Source organism: Nicotiana sylvestris, chromosome 1 (assembly GCF_000393655.2).
Source record: "Nicotiana sylvestris chromosome 1, ASM39365v2, whole genome shotgun sequence".
Taxonomy (NCBI): Eukaryota; Viridiplantae; Streptophyta; class Magnoliopsida; order Solanales; family Solanaceae; genus Nicotiana; species Nicotiana sylvestris.
In genome coordinates, this window is record NC_091057.1 from 145,834,832 (window position 1) to 145,853,668 (window position 18,837).

At 36.1% G+C, this 18,837-nt stretch overlaps 2 protein-coding genes across 6 annotated transcripts; both read right to left on the bottom strand.

Annotated features, from left to right (window-relative positions):
* Positions 1-484: 484 nt before the first annotated feature.
* Positions 485-4,049, bottom strand: LOC104217553 (sec-independent protein translocase protein TATA, chloroplastic-like). Its single transcript, XM_009767831.2, has 2 exons — positions 3,362-4,049; positions 485-846 (listed from the first exon to the last, which is right to left on the bottom strand). Exons 1-2 carry the CDS (start codon positions 3,701-3,703, stop codon positions 712-714), a joined length of 477 nt encoding a protein of 158 aa, XP_009766133.1. The 5' UTR covers positions 3,704-4,049; the 3' UTR covers positions 485-711.
* A 1,220-nt stretch (positions 4,050-5,269) lies between these two features.
* Positions 5,270-16,257, bottom strand: LOC104217554 (prefoldin subunit 4). 5 transcript variants are annotated; one of them, XR_011405959.1, is made up of 5 exons: positions 16,149-16,257; positions 15,944-16,060; positions 12,787-13,056; positions 6,572-6,639; positions 5,270-5,545 (listed from the first exon to the last, which is right to left on the bottom strand). XR_011405959.1 is itself a non-coding variant. In XM_009767834.2 (4 exons), exons 1-3 carry the CDS (start codon positions 16,155-16,157, stop codon positions 12,796-12,798), a joined length of 387 nt encoding a protein of 128 aa, XP_009766136.1. In that variant the 5' UTR covers positions 16,158-16,257; the 3' UTR covers positions 5,270-5,545; positions 12,787-12,795. The 5 variants fall into 5 exon arrangements, 4 of the variants coding, with proteins under 4 accessions (XP_009766136.1, XP_070024964.1, XP_009766137.1 ...); XM_009767834.2 differs by lacking the exon at positions 6,572-6,639; XM_070168863.1 differs by lacking the exons at positions 5,270-5,545; positions 6,572-6,639 and adding an exon at positions 11,022-11,406.
* Between the last annotated feature and the right edge of the window lie 2,580 nt (positions 16,258-18,837).

An 18,837-nucleotide genomic window follows, 5' to 3' on the forward strand; every position in this document is an offset into this window, starting at 1 on the left:
GTCTCTATTTTCTTTCAAATTATTCAAGAACTGGAGTTTTTTGTTTCTATTTTCTTTCAAATTATTTTATCACACAGGGTAAGTATCTAAAGATGAAATGACGCAATGTTTTTGATTACCAAATTTAAATACTGAACGTATTCAAAAGTTAAAGTAGTGTGCACTAACATTAAGAAGTTCTAGAAAATTAATATGAAACGTCGATATAAATTCCTAACATGCTTTAACAACTAAAGGAAGAAGTGATCTAAATATTAAGCTGGTTCTCTAGAAGAAAAAAAGGTCATTAAAATGTTGAATAGGACCATGGAAGAGTTTGGACTTCAATACAGGGCACAGAGGTATAGACAACTTAAAAGTGTATTTGGGTTATAAAGCATCATAAGGATTATTGCTAATCGGTCTTTTGCCTTGTATCAAGAGAAGTTATAGTTACAGATTCTACCTAGTTGAATTAATTAGTTCAACAATGAAAAAGGAAATGTGGGAAAATGTAACAAAATTAAAATGTAGTTCCGGTTGTTGATGAAGAACTGGAGCTAAGGCATGGCTAAGTTACCTAGTTATATAATCTTAAGCTGTCAATGACGGAACCCTGGTATGTAAATCAAACACAACGCCTCAAACATTACTGAGTCAAATACAATAAATGACTGTTGTAGGAACCAAAAAACTAGCAACTATAGCCGGAGGCAAACTTCATTTGTGGTTTTATGAGCTCTCCTTCGTGCTTGAGACTGTAGCATCTTGCTTCTCTTCTTGACTAGCCTCTATGGCCTTCTCCACTGGGGGCTCAGCAGAGGCTACTGGCTCCTTTTTTAACTCGGTTTCAAATTCCTTTGCCGCCTGTATTATGAGATATGTTAGAAATTATGCAAAGAATCTCCCCTCTTCCCACTAAAGGGAGAAAAAAGAAAATATTTCCACAGAATAAGAATCAAGAAGAGAAGAAGTTCCAGGGCAACCCTGACAAAATTGGAGCTACTATCTTTCCATTATCTATAGCCTAAAAAAAATTGAACCAAAAGTAAGATGATAAAAAGAGTATTCAAATTATTCTGATATAACACAGAAGTGCTAACCTACTTATGTAGAGTCAATAAAGATATCTTCCTACTCCAATGGGACGATACAGAGATGTAGGATGTGAGCATCTCTATTTCATACAAGTCTTTAACAATTATCTCAGCACTTAGCAGGAGAAGTCTTCTGGAACTACAGATTGGCGCGTAAGCAATTTACCATTTTCTTGTCATTTGAAGAGATTGAATGTGGTTTTTATTTGTTGGCCTTGATGCACCCTCATTGAACGGGAGTGATATGTCTGTGTACTCTGAGCAGATTCTTCGAAAATGCATTAAGAATCAGCAATAAGATGCAACATCCACCTTATTTAGATACATGTCGCTTCTATTAGTCATAGAGGCATTTGTCCCAAGCCTTGTCATTTTTTGTTAAGACCTGCTTTTTCTTGAGTTGGGCCCTTCTCCAAGGCGGAGGTTATGTAAGAATTCTGTCAGTATTCAAGAATGCGGTTTTCCATGCACATAATGTGCAGAGATTTCACCAGACAATAAATTCTTTCGCCAAAACCCCACTAGAAATACATGACATCTGAAGCCAAGCAAAAATATGTGCACCAGACCTATTCCTTGGACAATTTTAACTGCTCCTACACTCTACCCCACCACAATAGCTCACGGAACATTCCCATGATTTTCCTCGATTTTCATGACGTATTTCATTGACAGCATCTTATAGCTAAAAATCTTAAGCGTGATGGAAGTCCAGCACATTATATAGACACCAATTCATTACCAATATATTTGCACTATCAATTAGGATCAATATCTTCTAATTATGATAAAAGATTTTCAACTCTGAATTATGCCGAAACTAAAACTTTGACAAGAGCTTGTAAGTAATAATAATATGCACTTGAAAAAACCAAATGAAGTGCCAAACTTATCTCACAATCAAAAGGCATTTTGATTGCCCTCAATGAACTTGGAAAAACTACGTGCATCTTAGCCTGATGATTAAAGTAACTTCTAGAGGTCTTCCTGTGAGATTCCAGGTGCACTAACATCATTATGTTTATCTATATGCTCTTTTTCTGGTTTTACAACTCTCATCCTAAAGGTTGAGGTTTGCTTTGTAAGCTTATAGCCATCTGATAGCTCGTTTTCCTTTCTCTTGCACATGCATAACATTTGAATTTGTATTGATTCCAACATAAAGTGCCTCCTTTTCCAGCTTGGTCAGTAGAACCAAATGCAGGATTAATGACTATGCCATATAAAGCAATTTCTAGAGTCATAAGAGTTTATCTTATGAAGTATAGTCCTCTCTCACAAGCAAAATGACAGTGGAAAAGGAGAGAAGTCATTTTCTCCCTCTGTTGGAAGAACAAAAGAAATCAAAAAGTCCAAACATCCACTCCCTCCGTCGCAATTTATGTGGCACTCTTTCCTTTTTACTCAGTTCCAACAAGAATGTCATCTTTCCTTATCTAGAAATATTTAGCTTTAGAAATCCTACTTTACCCTTAATGAATTGATTTACAGCCACACAAATCTATGGTTTGTTTTAGACCACAACTTTCAAAAGTCTCATTTCTTTCTTAAACTCCGCACCTAGTCAAACACCGCCAAATTGGGAAGGAGGGAGTATTACAACCAGCACAAGTGGCTGTATTTCAATTTCTTCTTCCTAGCAATGGCATTCTTACAAAGAACTTGTTCAGCTACTTACGAAATCTCAAATCTATACCCACAACAAGAGCTATTCATGTGTCTAGGTCGATCAGAGGTTCCAATTCCTTTGCTCCACCTTTTAGCCTTCGCTAGTTTCACCCACAAGCGACTAAACTCATTTCCAAATTCAAAACTTGAAACATACGAATCTGACCCAAAAACTATCAAACACATTTAAATATACCAAAATATCCTCTATCCAATAATTATTCCATTTTCAAATCCCAAAAGTAAAAGAAAAAACTTGATCTTTGACCAAAACGTGTATTGGAATACCACCATCCTAAAACCTAAAAGGTTCAAGTTTTCGTTAAGTTATTAAATCTCAAAATTTTATTTCCGGTAGCTGAATTATCTATTTGGGATTGGGACACAGCTGAATAATGATAGCTAATTCAAGTACTAAAGTTATATACATAGGCAGTGTAAATTTTACCTATTACAGCAAGTTACTTACCATTTTTATCAGATTGCTAATTACTAATTTCTGCTAATCACAGAATGTTACATGTAATTAACTAATAAATGACCTGATTTTGCAAAATATTTCTTGATTTAATTATCTATCCAATAAAAGGACTAAAATTTGGGACAGAAAATGTAACCTGTTGAAAACTCTTGACAGTCTTGCCAATAGTGCGGCCAACTTCAGGCAACTGTTTGGGACCAAAAACAAGGGCAGCAACACCAGCAATCACCACCAGCTCAGGGACTCCGAGCCCAAATAAGCAGTTACAAGAAAGACCCTTTTTGCCACTGCTCCTTACTTTTCTAGCTGGACCCACAAACAGTGACCTGTTGCTGTTGAAGAAGAGTGAGCTAGAGGAACATAAAGTTGGAATCTTGGCCGTTGAAACACACAAAGAAGAAGATGAGGAAATGGGTTTTGCTGTAAGGGATAGAGAAAGAGTTGTAGCAGCAGCAGCAGAAACTGAAAGGAGTGCCATTTTCTGAATCTTGAAAGTTTTTTTTTTTTTTTTTTTGATGCTAAAACTGCAGGTTTTGTTCAAGAAATGTGATGGAGTCTTGCAGCAAGCTGGGGAGATAATTTTGTATGTGGGGTATGGCTTATGCTGACCTTGTGGGTGTTATTATTAATGAGTTTCTATACAAGACTTTAATATCTCCAGTAAAGGAAAACGTGCCCTAGGAACAATATATTGGTAGGTGGGGTTTAGAAATTCTTGATTTTCTAGTTTGGATACACTGATGCATAGTCTAGGCTGAAATTTTTTATGTACATTTAATCTAGTCGATTTGGATAAGACCTCCTACAATTTGTTTACGTTAAGCAACGGTGTTAAAGAGTAAAGTATCATATTACTTGGACTATTTTATATGGCTCTCTTATCCCCAATGTTACTAGTTCCCTTCATCTATTTTCCTGTATATGTTTATCCTCTGTTTTTATCATAGTGGAAGTTGCTTTGTAGAGATCCTTGTACTAATAAAAAGAGTATTTTTATGTTTTTTAATAGTATTAATAGGCGAAATGAATGAAAAATAAAGAAGAAATTATATTTTTATGGAGTGAAATGATTATTAATCTTCTCCTTTTCCCCATCTTCCCATTTTTGTCTTCGACGGGATGGGTTGCCTGTAAATTAAATAAATAGAAAAAAAGAAATTGCTAAATAGATAAAGCTCAAGAGAGTGTGCATTTGTCTATGCAAATTTCTTAAATTATTAAAAAGAAAATTTCTCTCATAATCTTACCAAATTTGAATAAAAAACAGAATATATATTTGAATATCTAATTGTCAACTGTGCTTGGCGATCATTTTTCGCTTTGTTTCTCAATAGCTTAGTCGCACTAATCCAGAAAGAAGTGCATAATCGCAATGCAATTCTTTGAATTAATGCATTTTTGTTTCTACTTTTACGTAGATTTCTGGTCCAACAGTATCAATTGACAAGGCTTGCTTTTGTTAACTTTTCTTTTCTATATTATATAATAGAAGAGCCACATGTTTCGACCTGTGTGCTTCTTGGCAATAGTTTTCAAAACCATGGTATTTAGGCCATTTAGCAAGCTCTGGTACACGTGACAATGATATTGAAACTTGTGATGCATATAACAATGAAATAAATTTGTATTATATATTTTTGCATGAATTTTGTTTCAACCATTTTCTTTTCTACCCTGTATTCTATTGCATATACTTAATTTATAGTCTACAAAGCTGCTTAGGTGATCTGAGGATATAATGGTTTCTTCGACATCTTATTCATTTGATTTATTTGAATACCTTACATGTATTTTGTTTAATGATTATGAACTTAGAAACATCCAATATGGTGATACCTGGCTAGAGAAACCAGCATAATGGTTAATGGTTATAGTTGTCTGCGTGAATCCTTTCATCTCACACAATTGGAAATCCATAATCACACACATTGTCAGTATGCTTGTCACGACCCTAAACCCAGACCCGATCGTTATGGCACCTTTCGTGAAGACTAGGCCAGCCGATACAACATCCAATTCATTTTAAACAATTAAAATAACACAATTTAAGTCATTAACATGATTAAATCCCAAAGAAACAGTGAAACAGTACAATTTGCGGAACAAACACAGCCCGACATCGGGGTGTCACCAGTCATGAGTATCTATCATAAGTCTACAAGTCTGAAAGAGTTTATACAGTCTATTACAGAACTAAGAACATAAAGTAAGATAGGAGGGAGAAACACGAGACTGCGAATGCCGAGCAACTACCTAGTGGACTCCGAATAGCCTGCAGGGAGTGATCAACCCTCACTGGCGGGACCTGAAGCTCCTGAATCTGCACACAGAGTGCAGGGAGTAAAGTGAGTACTCCAACTCAGTGAGTAATAATAATAAATGAAGACTGAGCGATAACAAATCACGTAAAAACACAACAACATGCTATAAAAAGGCAGTGTAAAACCAATAAAATGCAATAAAACAGGGAAACCTTATGAAAACACCTTAGTTCAGAATAAGCTTCTTTAAAACACCCTTTTAACAGTAAGTAAATGAAAAGCAGCTAGAAAAGATAAACACATCAAATCCGCCCCTCGGGCACAATGTCAATAGAATCAGCCCCTCGGGCAATAACATAGAACAAAACCAGCCCCTAGCGCTATAACATAGAACAAAACCAGCCCCTCGGGCTATATCTCATATCACAATGGGTACCCGTGCTCACTGGGGGTGTACAGACTCCGGGAGGGGCCCCGGGGGCTCATTACGGCCCAAGCGCAATATCAAGCCATCTCGTGGCATAATCAATAGGCTCTCGGCCTCATATCAAGCCACCTTGTGGCACACATCTCAGGCCCTCGGCCTCATAATCATAAACAGTACAATACTGCTGCGGCATGCAACTCGATCCCATAATAATCCTCACAACACAGGCCCTCGGCCTTACTCAGTCAGAAATCTCTAAAAGCCACTCGGGCACAGTAAAATATGACGCTCAGCCCAAAATATCATTTAAAGTGTTAAAACCGAGAAAATATGGCTGAGTTATGAAAACAATATAATATATCTTGACTGAGTACAGATATAAAATTAAAACAGTGAGAAAATAGCAGTAAAAATCCCCTAAGAGTCCAAATAGTTGGCACGAGGCCCAAATATGACATTCAGCCCAAAACATGATGATATCAAACAGTTTTCAATCAAATACGCGGTAAAACAGTCATACGGGATGGACTAAGTCACAATCCCCAACGGTGCACGACCCCACGCTTGTCATCTAGCGTGTGTGTCACCTCAATATAGCACAAGGATGTGAAATCCGGGGTTTCATACCCTCAGGACAACATTTACAATCATTACTCACCTCAATCCGGTCCAAACTCTAGCCCGCAATGCCTTTGCCTCTGGAATCGGTCTCCGAATTCTTCAAATCTAACCAAAATCAGTGCAAAACCATCAAAATATGCTAAGGGGAACAAAGCTCACTTGAAAGAAATTAAATTACAACACAAATCCCGAAATTGGCCAAACCCGACCCCCGGGCCCACATCTCCGATCCTGATAAAAATTACATCAATAGACTCCTTATCACTCCCCGAGTTCATTCATATCAAATTCACCAAAATCGAACCACAAATGATCCCTAAAATCCCTAATTTTAGGTCTCCAATTACAAGCCCTAGTTCTTCAATATTAGGCTTAAATTCCATAATTAATTAGGTAGAAATCACATTAGGATCGAGTATTAAGTCTATAAATATTACCTCCAAGTGTTCCCCCTTGATTCCCTCTTCAATCCTCTTCAAAAAGCTCCAAAATCGCTTAAAAATGGTGAAAGTTAAACCCAAAATCGCGGACAATGGCTTTTTAAATATTCTGCCCAGGCATTCAAATCCTTCTTCGCGAACGCGGTCAAAGCCTCGCGTTCGCGAAACACAACCTGAAGATGACCACATTTTCCTTCTTCGCGAATGCGTCTGCTCTCTCGCGAACGCGATGCTTCCTGACTCCAACCCTTCGCGAACGCGACTCCCCTCTCGCGAACGCGTAGCTCAACGACCCTACTCCTTCGTGAACGCGGGACCTCCCTCGCTAATGCAAAGGCTAAATCTTAAGCCCCACATGCTAACCCTTCGCGAACATGAGGGCCCACTCGCGAACGCGAAGGCCAACTGGTCTGCAACACACACAACATTTTTCTGCAATTTTTCACAACATGAAATGGTCCGATTAACCATCCGAAACTCACCCGAGGCCCCTCAGACCTCAAGCAAACATGCCAACCTATCCCATAACATCATTCAAACTTGTTCCAACCTTCGGAACGCTCAAAACAATATCAAACACCAAATTCGCATCGGATTCAAGCCTAGGAATTCCAAAATCTTCTAAATTCCGCTTTCGATCAAAAAGTCTATCAAACCACGTCCGAATGACCTGAAATTTTGCACACACATCCCAAATGACACAACGTACCTACTGCAACTTCTGGAATTCCATTCCGACCCCTATATCAAAATCTCGCCTATCAACCGGAAAATGCCAAAATTCTAATTTCGCCAATTCAAACCTAAATCTACTCCGGACTTCCGAGACACATTTTGATCCAGCTCCTAAGTCCCAGATCACCTCTCGAAGCTATCCGAACCATCAGAACTCACATCCGAGCCCTTTAACACATAAGTTAACATCCGATTGACTTTTCCAACTTAACCTTACTCAAAAGAGATTAAGTGTCTCAAACCTTATTAAAACCTCTCCGAACCCGAGCCAACCAACCCGATAACACAAAATACAACTGAACAAGGTAATAAGAAGCAGAAATGAGGGAAACAGAGCGGTAACTCATGAAACGACCGGCCGGGTCGTTACAATACTGTTGCTATTTTTACTGTGTGGCTTCTGATTGGTTTTGGGGGTTTCTTCTTCAATGGTAGAGGGGGAAGAACTACCTTGTGGTTTTCAGCTGTTACTTTTTTTCTTTGAAGCTCTCTCATTTATATATGGAAGTGAATTTTTCATGTTGACGGTGTAATTTGTAGTGTTTGTGCTTTGAAATACTTTGCAATAGGGTCTTTTTGGTCATCATAATTCAAGTTTTATTTCTAAAACTGAGATTATAGTTTGTCTTCTTTGATTACATGATACTAAATTGTAAACTTTTGGGGCGTAAAAATAATAATCTTCAAAATCTCAAACTAATTTAGAGTTTTTTAAGCAATCACTTTAACGAAGCTTGACAGAATGACATTGTAACTCTCTTCATTAGCTTTTGTTTTTGGATGTCCAATGGAGAAAGAGGAGAAAAATATGAGAACTTTATGAACATGGGCTATAAGTTAATGGTGTTCTCCCCGGTCGGAGGTGAGAACTTAAAACTACATACTGTCCAAAAGTGTAAGATTGATGTCTTTATGATTTCTTTTGTTCTCTAAATTTACGATGTTGTATTGTTTATAGAAACAGTGCAGGAGATACAACTTGATGCAGTTAAATTCGGTTGAATAGGGTGGTGCATAAATGTATATTATGCTAGCCCACATGAACTAAATTCTTTCGAACAATATATTCTGATTTTTGGATGCTTGTAGATGCTATTGACATTATGTATTTTGTGCTTTTCTATATACTTATAACATTGAATGATGGAGTTTTGTATGTTGTTTATCTGGAATATATATTTTTTCTAAAAAGTAGATATGCCTATGAGTCAAACCATAGAGATAAAATGATCTGCAATAGACTCTGGTGTGATGTTGATGATGATGGCTCTCTGGTGTGCTTAAATTTGGTTCTTCTCTAAAATTTGTTCACCTAATCATTTTTGGTTTACCGTATTATGAATATGTTGCCCAGACTTTTCGAATGTATCTTTGGATGCATGTTGGATCCTCTAAAAACAATATATTTGTGGAGGATCCGATACGGGTACGGCATTATTTTGGAGAGTCCGTGCGATATCGATTATTATGGAACAAGCTTCCTTACAGTTAGGGGTAGAATTAACATATTATCATTTGAGTGGAATCTTCCGTTAGTACACCAAGGTTAATTAGGAGTCATAATGGACCTAAATTTGGAGTCATAATGGTATATAACACAACAGCTGATGCTTTCTTAAAAGATTAGAGTTGGATGTACAAAAAGAATGAGATGTTAGCTTATAATGGACTTTGAGTTTCGTCTTCTCAAGATTGGTTCTACTGTTGCCGGTCTACCCTTTCAGGTATAAAAAATAGCTTTATTTACTGTTATTCTCATGATGATAACTTTTGTTTAGTGTAGATATGTACTTAAATTTATTATTTTTGTGATTTTACTATTGGACTATATACCTTGAAGATTCTCATATGAGTTATAAAACTGAGATATATAAAAGTATCGCAGATTTGTCGATGAACTTCAAGTGATGCATGGGCCATTATCCTATAGACAGAAGAGTAATTATTTTGAACTTCAAGTGATGCATAGGTCATTGTCCTATAGACAGAAGAGTAGTTCTTTCATACTATATTTTATCTAGCTGTTAGGATACAATGCATAAGAATTATTCCTTATTTTGGTTTAAACTGAAAAAGGGATATTTGGCAAGGATCTTTTGCAATATAGTACAAAGTGAAGTGAATAATGGAAGGCCAATTTCCAATTGACAAGGAGATCATTTTGAAGCTAAAGCTATCTGAGCAGTGGGATCACAGAGTCATCATCATAAGTTGTTGGTAACCTTCATTTCTTTTTATAATGTTAAGTATGATTAAGCAAACTACATTATATATTAATTGGATTGCATGTCCACTTCGTACAAGATTTAAGGAGATCGTTATGTTTGCTTTGATGGACCTAAATATTTCATATTAGCTCAACTTCGTACACATCGATTATTAGGTTCTTTGTAGATGATCTTAAAAATGTTAAAGTACGTTATACTAAGAAAAATTCGAAAATAGAAATATCTATACATGAAATGTTGAAAATCCAAATAGCTATTTTATGGTGCTTCCTTTATAATGGATACAAGCCCGAACATCTTTGTTTCTTTATACACTGCAACTTTCTTCTCTATTGAAAGCGTTCTATTGCAAGCGGTGGTATTTTTTTATGTTTCTTCCTTACTAATCCCTCCATCTAAATATTAGTGATTTATCTTTTCTCTTTTCCTGCATGTCATACTTCTAAAGTCAGTGGTTCAAGGCATCCTCCAAAAAATAGAATGATCAAAGCAAGCTTGCAACAATGTGAAACAATCTAAAAAGATACTTACCTTGATCTTAGATTCCCTTAATCATATTGATCATAGAAAGTTACTTTCTTATGTGCAGTTTTTTCCGTAAGAAGTTATGGAGCCCCTTTTGACGGACTCTATTGTTGCTTTTATTATTATTAACTGTAATTATATTCATTACTCAACCATTAGCCTAAATATAGATGAGGCATTGAGTTGCTGACTTGACCTAGAACAAACCTTACTACGGTCTTTGCTATTATTGAAAACTTTGAGACTAATTAAAAGTACTCAAATAAATTTAGTGTTCAAAACTCAAAAGTAGGCCACATTCTTCAGTTACTCCTTCCATTCACTTTACGTACTCCTACGCTGATAGCTCATTTACACCCAATCCTAGCAGTTGTACACAAGTAGGAAAAACCAATTAGAGAGCTTTAATCTTCTAACAAAGTTTGCATCCTAATACACACATCTAAATTATTAAAGTATGAGAAAAAATATTACTTACTATGTGCACTAGGCAAAAAAGCATATGATCACTCCATAAGCTACCACACATCCTATGCTAGAGAACACCAAAAATTTGTAGTTTCTCTTTAATTTTATTCCATCTCCAAATTTCACAATTATTTTACACCTATCTATCACATAATCTACAAACGCTTCAAGGTCCAATTCTTCGTTGTTGACTTCATTAACCCTCCCCATAAGAGGTGATTCTTGTCGTGATGTCTCTGATTCCAAAATGAGCGATGCCTTCTCTGCTATGGCTCTTTTTTTTTATTGTCCAAATCAGTGACATGAGGTTGTATTGTATCTATGTTGATATACAATGCGTAACAGGCAGAACAGAAAGCAACAACAAAGGTAGCAATTGTTAATCCAACAAATACAGGAACAACATCACAAGGGATCACTTGGGTTTTGGAGATGCATCCCTCCTCCACATAACATGAATGCAAAGCCAACTTGGCCTATAAATGAGCCAAAAATTTCACTTAGTTTCTCCGAGATGAGAATTGACAGACTTTATATTTCTTTAAGTATATGATATCTGTAGATTTATTTATGATAAATCTACATAAATTTTTTGAATTCTGTATTATCTCTATATTTTTATGTGTTAGGTGCTCCCAACTCTACAAGTCTTAAAACCCTCAAACTTTCTCTCGAAAAAGAGCGGAGTCCAAAGGCGTCTCAATAAAACTCGTGGCCTAAAGCCAAATTTTATTAAGAGACTTTAATTTTTTTTTTTTTTGTCTATTGTATAGTTATCTTGCAAAATATAGTATTAATATTACATTGGCTTCTTTTTTCTTTCTTTCTTTTTGTCTATTGTGTAGCTATCATATAAAATATAATAATAATATTCATATTGGTAAGAAAATTCAAGTTAATAAAATGTTAGCCACGTATTTACAATTCGTTGTCTTGGATCTTATTGTAAAAAATATTATTTATCAATATGAAGATTTGAGTATCTTAATTCAAAGTTCTAAAATATTTCTAGTGTTGAAAAATAGATAGTCTTTCTCTCCATTTTGATAAGGATTTTGTATTTTTTATTTTTTATATAAATTTTAATATTGTCTAAGCAAAAATAAGATAGTAAATTCACAACTAAAAATATTTTTGGGGCCCTAAAATTTAGGGGGCCTAAAGCAAAAGCTTTACTAGCAAGTAGAGTTGCTGAAATGCACTGATGAACATGTAGATCGGTGCGCTCTTTTTCGAGAGCAACCAAAGTAGTAACACTTGCTTTGAGGGCTTTAAGACTTTGTAGAATTAGAAGGATAACGAAGCTACTTGGTTGAGTTGCTAGGTTAATTGGCAAGAGTGGTTATCAGGAAACTCGTGAGAACACGTGCCTCATTGTCATTTTTGTACTTGATTATTTCAGTAATCTGTCAAATAATAACTTTGTACATTAAGGTTTAGGTTTAAATGTAAACGCTTTCTAAGTCGTGAACTTTCATTTTCACAGTTATCCATTCTTGAACTAGGCATCTGTCGGAGTAATTGCTTTTTCCGTCAGCCAGTTTGTCATTTCTGATGTTTTATCATGTATCTTTTGATCTGTATTATTGAGCTCGTGCTGGCTGGGGCCATCCCCATCTAGTGTTAACAAATAAGCAAAGCTTGAAATAAAACTAGAGCTGATACAATCCCTTCCAAGAAAGGGGGAAAAGAAAAGGAGCAGAAAACATAGACCTGCATGTTCAAAATGTTGTTGAGGAATTAAAAATCTCAACTGTTTAAGTCAAGACATGGAAAAGTCCAATAAAGAGGAACACCCTTTCAACAAGAAGCAAAGTCAAACGAAGTTGCACACTTAAGCAGTAAGCAAAACTTACGAAATTTTACTAGTCCTCCTCAAGATTGATTGAATCCTTGAATTTTCCATATAATATCTTCTTCAGTTCAGCCATCTGAGAAACTACTGTTTCCTTCTCTTCCTCTAGTTTCTCCAAGTTCTTGGCAGTGACCTCTTGCATATTCTCTATCCTGCTCTCCACTTCTTCCTTTGGTACGTGAGCAAAAACCTCCCCTATCTGGAAGCGCACTATCTCTTCATCGGTCAGAATTAGCTCATTGCTCGCATCCTCAAGATTTTCACATGTTTCCTGACAAAGATTAAATTGGAGTCAGTAGAGAAACAACGGAAGGTATGTTAGGAGAGATTTAGCCATAGAAGTAAATCTGTACAGCACCTTCTTTTGAAGTGTCAAGGTAAACGTAAAGTAGTAGAAAAAGGTGTGCAAGAAGGAAAACTGGAAAGATAAATGCACAGCAGGACAAAAGAAAGTATCCTTTCCCGAGCACATGCAAGCAAATGGATATATCTAAAAAATCTATGCGAATAAATTCTCAAAAAATAAAAAACCTAATCCATGAGAATATAATTGACCAGTAAATTTTAGAACTTTAATCTTTAAGTGATAATGTGGACACAGAGTCTTAAAATACAGTGTTCTATAGCTAGTATACAGATACACACTGTATATCACAAAGAATTTCAGTCTTGTCATAACCATACTAAGCTCTAAAAAATGGTGTTAATTAGTCTAGTAATGCAACACACACAATTCTAGCTAACGGTATACTATGTCCAGAATATTATCAGTTGTTTTTTTAAAATTGTGGATAGTATTCAAGAATCTTAGGCCGGTATGCCCTAGCGTTTTGCAGCTAGTATGCAGATACACACTGTATATCAGAAAGAAACCCAATATTTTCAAAATCAAACCAATTTTTAAATACTCCTGTAATTTGTCAAGTAAAAACAATGCATTTTCTTGTGAGAAGGTAACATATGTAAATACAATGCATATAATTCTAGCTGTTAAATGGACCTTGGGCCTAACTCAACCCCAAAAATTAGCTCAAGAGGTGATGATTGTCCAAGTCCATATAAGGAGACCACCCATCCCCTTCATTGTCGATGTCGGAATTAACACTCCCTCTCACGCCCAGGACTGGACATCCGGAGCGTGGACAATTATGGGGACCCAACATCGGAATCGGGATGGGTCCTGCTCTGATACCATGTTAAATGGACCTTGGGCCTAACTCAACCCCAAAAGCTAGCTCAAGAGGTGAGGATTGCCTAAGTCCATACAAGGAGACCACCCATCCCCTTCATTGTCGATGTGGAACTCAACACTAGCAAACAGTATACTACATCCAGATTTTTTTCCTGATAAGTATATTACATCAAGAATATTATCAGCTGATTTTTCTGTCAAATCAACAAAATCTGTATTCTGCAAAAGTAAATAATGATTGACCTTCGGAAATACAAAATGCATGTAAGTTTATTTACACAGGTAATCAATCATGGAACCTGGAAGGGACTGGACTGGGTTTTCTGATACCATTCAATTTCATAGCCAAAACACGTGTTTAAGTAGTTAATATGCAAGCTAAACAGAGGTGTGTATATATATATATCTGTGTGTGTGTGTTTCAATCAACAACAACAACAACAACCCAGTATAATCCCACTTAGTGGGGTCTGGGGAGGGTAGTGTGTACGCAGACCTTACCCCTACCCTGGGGTAGGGAGGCTGCTTCCAAATAGACCCTCGGCATCTTTCCCTCCAAGAACTTCCCACCTTGCTCTTGGGGAGACTCGAACTCACAACCTCATATATGTGTTTCAATATGAGTCCAATGAAGATATGCTCATATGCTTGGTTTTTTATACATTCAGTCATGGCCAAAATACATGTTGATAGTTTATATGCAAGCTAAATAGAGGTACATACATATATTTATTGCAAATAAGTCTAATACAGATATGCTCATATGCTTGGGGAAATCCATAGCATTGTAATATACACATTCTCCATCTCAAGCAATCAGTTGTAAATACTCAAAACCCAACCATTTCAATTCTTAAGCTTATCTTCTTTGATTCATGACATATGTGGTAATTTCTACTAAAAATGTACTGGAACCTGTGGTCTAATGTATACACAATAATACATATCTGTGTGCATACATATGTATGTTGTGTATAGGGTACAAATTGCTCGGATTCGGACTTGAGGTCAAAATTTCAATTCATCTTTTTATGAGGGGCAGCATGACTTATCCAAGTTCACCAAAAAAGTACAAGAAATATCCAAGTTCTTAAGGAATTTGATGCACCAACAATCCAACTATGTCATTGGTGCTGCCAAAGCTCCAGACCACTAAGTTTGGTTTCAACTACCAAGCAGACTACCTTCATAAGATTGTGATGATTAGCAATTTTCTTCACATAGCTTGCTCATTAAGTATGGCATTTACTTTTGACAAACAGTGTAAAATTCTTGCTAGTCTAAAGGTCTTGTTTCTCTATACTGCAGCAAGTCTACAACATTTACACCTAAAACTGTTTTCTCCACGTCATACTTAAACCTGTATATGTGCTGGCTCATAAGTGCGGCACTAAAATGATTGAAGGTGATAAAAATGGACAAAGTAGACCTAAACCATCTAGATGAGGCTGTCTTAAAAGACCTACAATCTTTATGAAACGAATGTGCACTTAACTAAAGACATAACACAATGAAAGCAACGGATCGATATAGATCATACCAACTAGCTGGGTTTAAGGCTTACTCTTTTGTAGTTAATGCCCACATTAGCTCTGGTGTTGGTCACTTGTATGCCATAAGTGTGATATTTAAAGAAATTTTAGTTTCAAAGAACCCTTAAAAGATCTTAAAAGTAACATTTTTTCCCTATTTTATTATTGGAATGAATAGGTCTGAATAGAGTAGAATGGATATGAATGATTCCTAGAGCTGAACCCCAACTAGTTCCGGATTAAGTATTGATTAATTCAAAACTACATCGGATTTCCTTTTGCCCATCGAATTTCATAATCAAAGCACTTAAATTTCCCCCCTTTTCGGTATTTAAAACCTATTCAACCGCAAATATATACGCAAACCTACTGAAAATGGAAATACCTATGAATGAAGTGTTAAAAAGGGAAAGGAAAAAGAGGAGAGGGATTACCTTAGCGATCTTGATTTCATCGTGGAGTTCATGAAGACGATTATTCAATCTGCCAAATTTGTTAATATTCTGCTGATCCTCCCATGTTACCTCCACTTCGGAGCCCGAGGTTCCAGCCTTTTTCCGCAAAATCAATAGTATTTCTTTGAATTTAGAGAAATCCCAAATACTAAAATCGTGAAAGATTAGGGTTTAGTTCACTCACCTGCTGCATTTTCGATTCCACAGGAAGAAGATGGTTTGGCCAGAATGTTCAGACTTCACTCTGTTTGAGTATCCAAACTTTAACCCCCACAATTTCAAGGAGGCCCGTGGGTCGGGTAGTCCCGAGAGTCGGGCCAAACCCGATGTTACATTCTAGTTTGTGAAAGGAAAAAGAACAATTTTACAAAATAAAGAACAATTCGGAAGTAAAAGTAAGAAAATAAATAAATGAATTTTTGTAATGCATAATATGGCGTTTTTCACATAAGCACATTTGTTTCCTTATACATACTCTTATCCTTACAAATTCAATAGCGGCACAAACTATTTTGTTTCTTTTTATAATTTTACTTATTACTCAATACAATACGAAATATTATTATAAAATTATTATAAACAAATAAGGTGATAAATGTCGATTGATACACAAGCCGATACAGTTTTATAATAGATGGACAAGGACTTGATTGGACAAATTGTTAATTGGTTGTTGGCTATATATAGAAAAATAAATCTTAATAGAAACTATTTCAATATAGCACTCTAATAGAAAAAATAGGTTGCAAAAATATAAATAAAACTAAAATAATTCAAAAATATATATAAATGAAAACATAACTGACAAAGCAAATATACCCTAACAACTTGAAAGGAAAAAATAAATCAAAAGACTTATTGTTAATTAATTCGATATTGATAATTCGTCTAATTGGTACCGATAGCATTTGATACTAGTTATCTCTCTCTTTATATATATAAAAGTGGGCAATAGAAAAGTGAGGTGACACCTCTGTTAAACTAAATATTCCGGGTTTTAAATATAGAGACCAACTTTGGTCGCTTTAGTATTTTAATAATATAAATTTAGCGACCAAAGTTGGGTGATGATGGGAGTGGTAGTTAATCTATACTTGAGAAGCTCAACAGCTTTCATGCACTTATCATTAAACACAAACTTTGCATCCTTTTCCAACAATTTTCACAAGGGATTCACCACTTGGAGAAGTCTTTGATGAACCTTCGGTAGAACCCCGCATGCCCAAGAAAACTCCTAACCCCCTTGACGGAAGTAGGAGGAGGGAGTTTTGAAATCACTTCAATCTTTCGCTTTGTCCGCTTCGATATTGTTCTTTGAGATCTTATGGCCGAGGACAATTCCCTCCTCGACCATAAAGTGACACTTTTCCCAATTAAGCACTAGATTTGTCTCTTCATATCGACCCAACACTTTGTCTAGATTATCCAAACATTCTTCAAAAGAGTCACCCACAACACTAAAATCATCCATTAATACTTTCAAGAAGTCCTCAACCATGTCCGTAAATATAGCCATCATACACTGCTGAAAGGTAGCCGGTGCATTACACAAACCAAATGGTTGTTCTTTTTGATGTTAATATATTTTGGATGTATATTAAGGGTCAAAACACATATAAATACATATATTGTTGAATAGTTCTAAAAGAGTTTTAAGGAATATGCCAATTTGGAATACTCAACAAATTAAATAACATTGCTAAAAGTAAAATTTGGTAGTTGATTTTCACTAAAGGAAGTTATGAAAACAAGAACCATAAAAAAAATGCAGGAATTCATGGCAATACGTAAGATCGGATCTTTTATTTTTCTATTTTTTTTTTACATATATTACACCATCTTCAAGTGACTATGGAGTGTCACACCTCCTTTTTTCCTGCGCCCGCAGGGGCGTAATGGAGTTTTTCCAATTAAAGGACAATCGAAACGGAATTTTATTTAAAGATTCAGAGTCGCCACTTGGGAGATTTATGGTGTCCCAAGTCACCGGTTGAATCCCGAATCAAGGAAAAGATTGACTCTGTATTACAGTCCGCGAACCAGAAATCCGAGTAAGGAATTCTTTTAACCCGGGAGAAGGTGTTAGGCATTCCCGAGTTCCGTGGTTCTAGCACGGTCGCTCAACTGTCATATTCGACTTATTTATCTGATTTTTATACATGTTGAACCTATGTGCAAATTTTAACTTTTTACCGCTTTTATTATTATTATTTTTTAACGAGAGTTGCAACGTCGTGAAAATACATCTCGAACCACGTCACATCAATGCACCCGTGGTTATTGACACATTTCAACTCTGCTGAGATTTGGATTTGGGTCACATAAATGTGCACCCGAGTTTAAGAAAGTAAATTATCAAAAGCGCGTCTAGAATGACTAGCGCATTATTATCTTTGGGGAGGGCCGTGAAATTCACTAAACGGCCTATCCCGAATTCTAAATATTTCATTTTTAACCATTTATTAAGGGCCCCGCAATTTGTAGCTTTATTTAGCGAGGCTCGTCTCATCTATTATTTTAAAGGACAAACCTACACGCGACTATGATTTTCTATATATTTTGTTTGTCTCTAAAGTAAAAGAAAAAGGTCCTAATTATTTTAATAAGTCCATATATCATTACTGCGATATCAAAAATTTCTTGAATTAAAACAAATTAGCTTTATTAGATTCCAGCATTTGGGCCTGAAGCCAACCCGTGCTGGAAAAGCAGAACAAGCCCAATGGCGGAGAGGGATCGAATCCTATTGACTGCTCAATGCAGCACTCAAACAAGGTGAGTCAAAACTGAAATAAATGGGGATGCAGGGATGAGACTGGATCATCTCTCAACTGGGCCTAAGAGTAAGCCCAAATTCCTGAAGAAACTTTTGA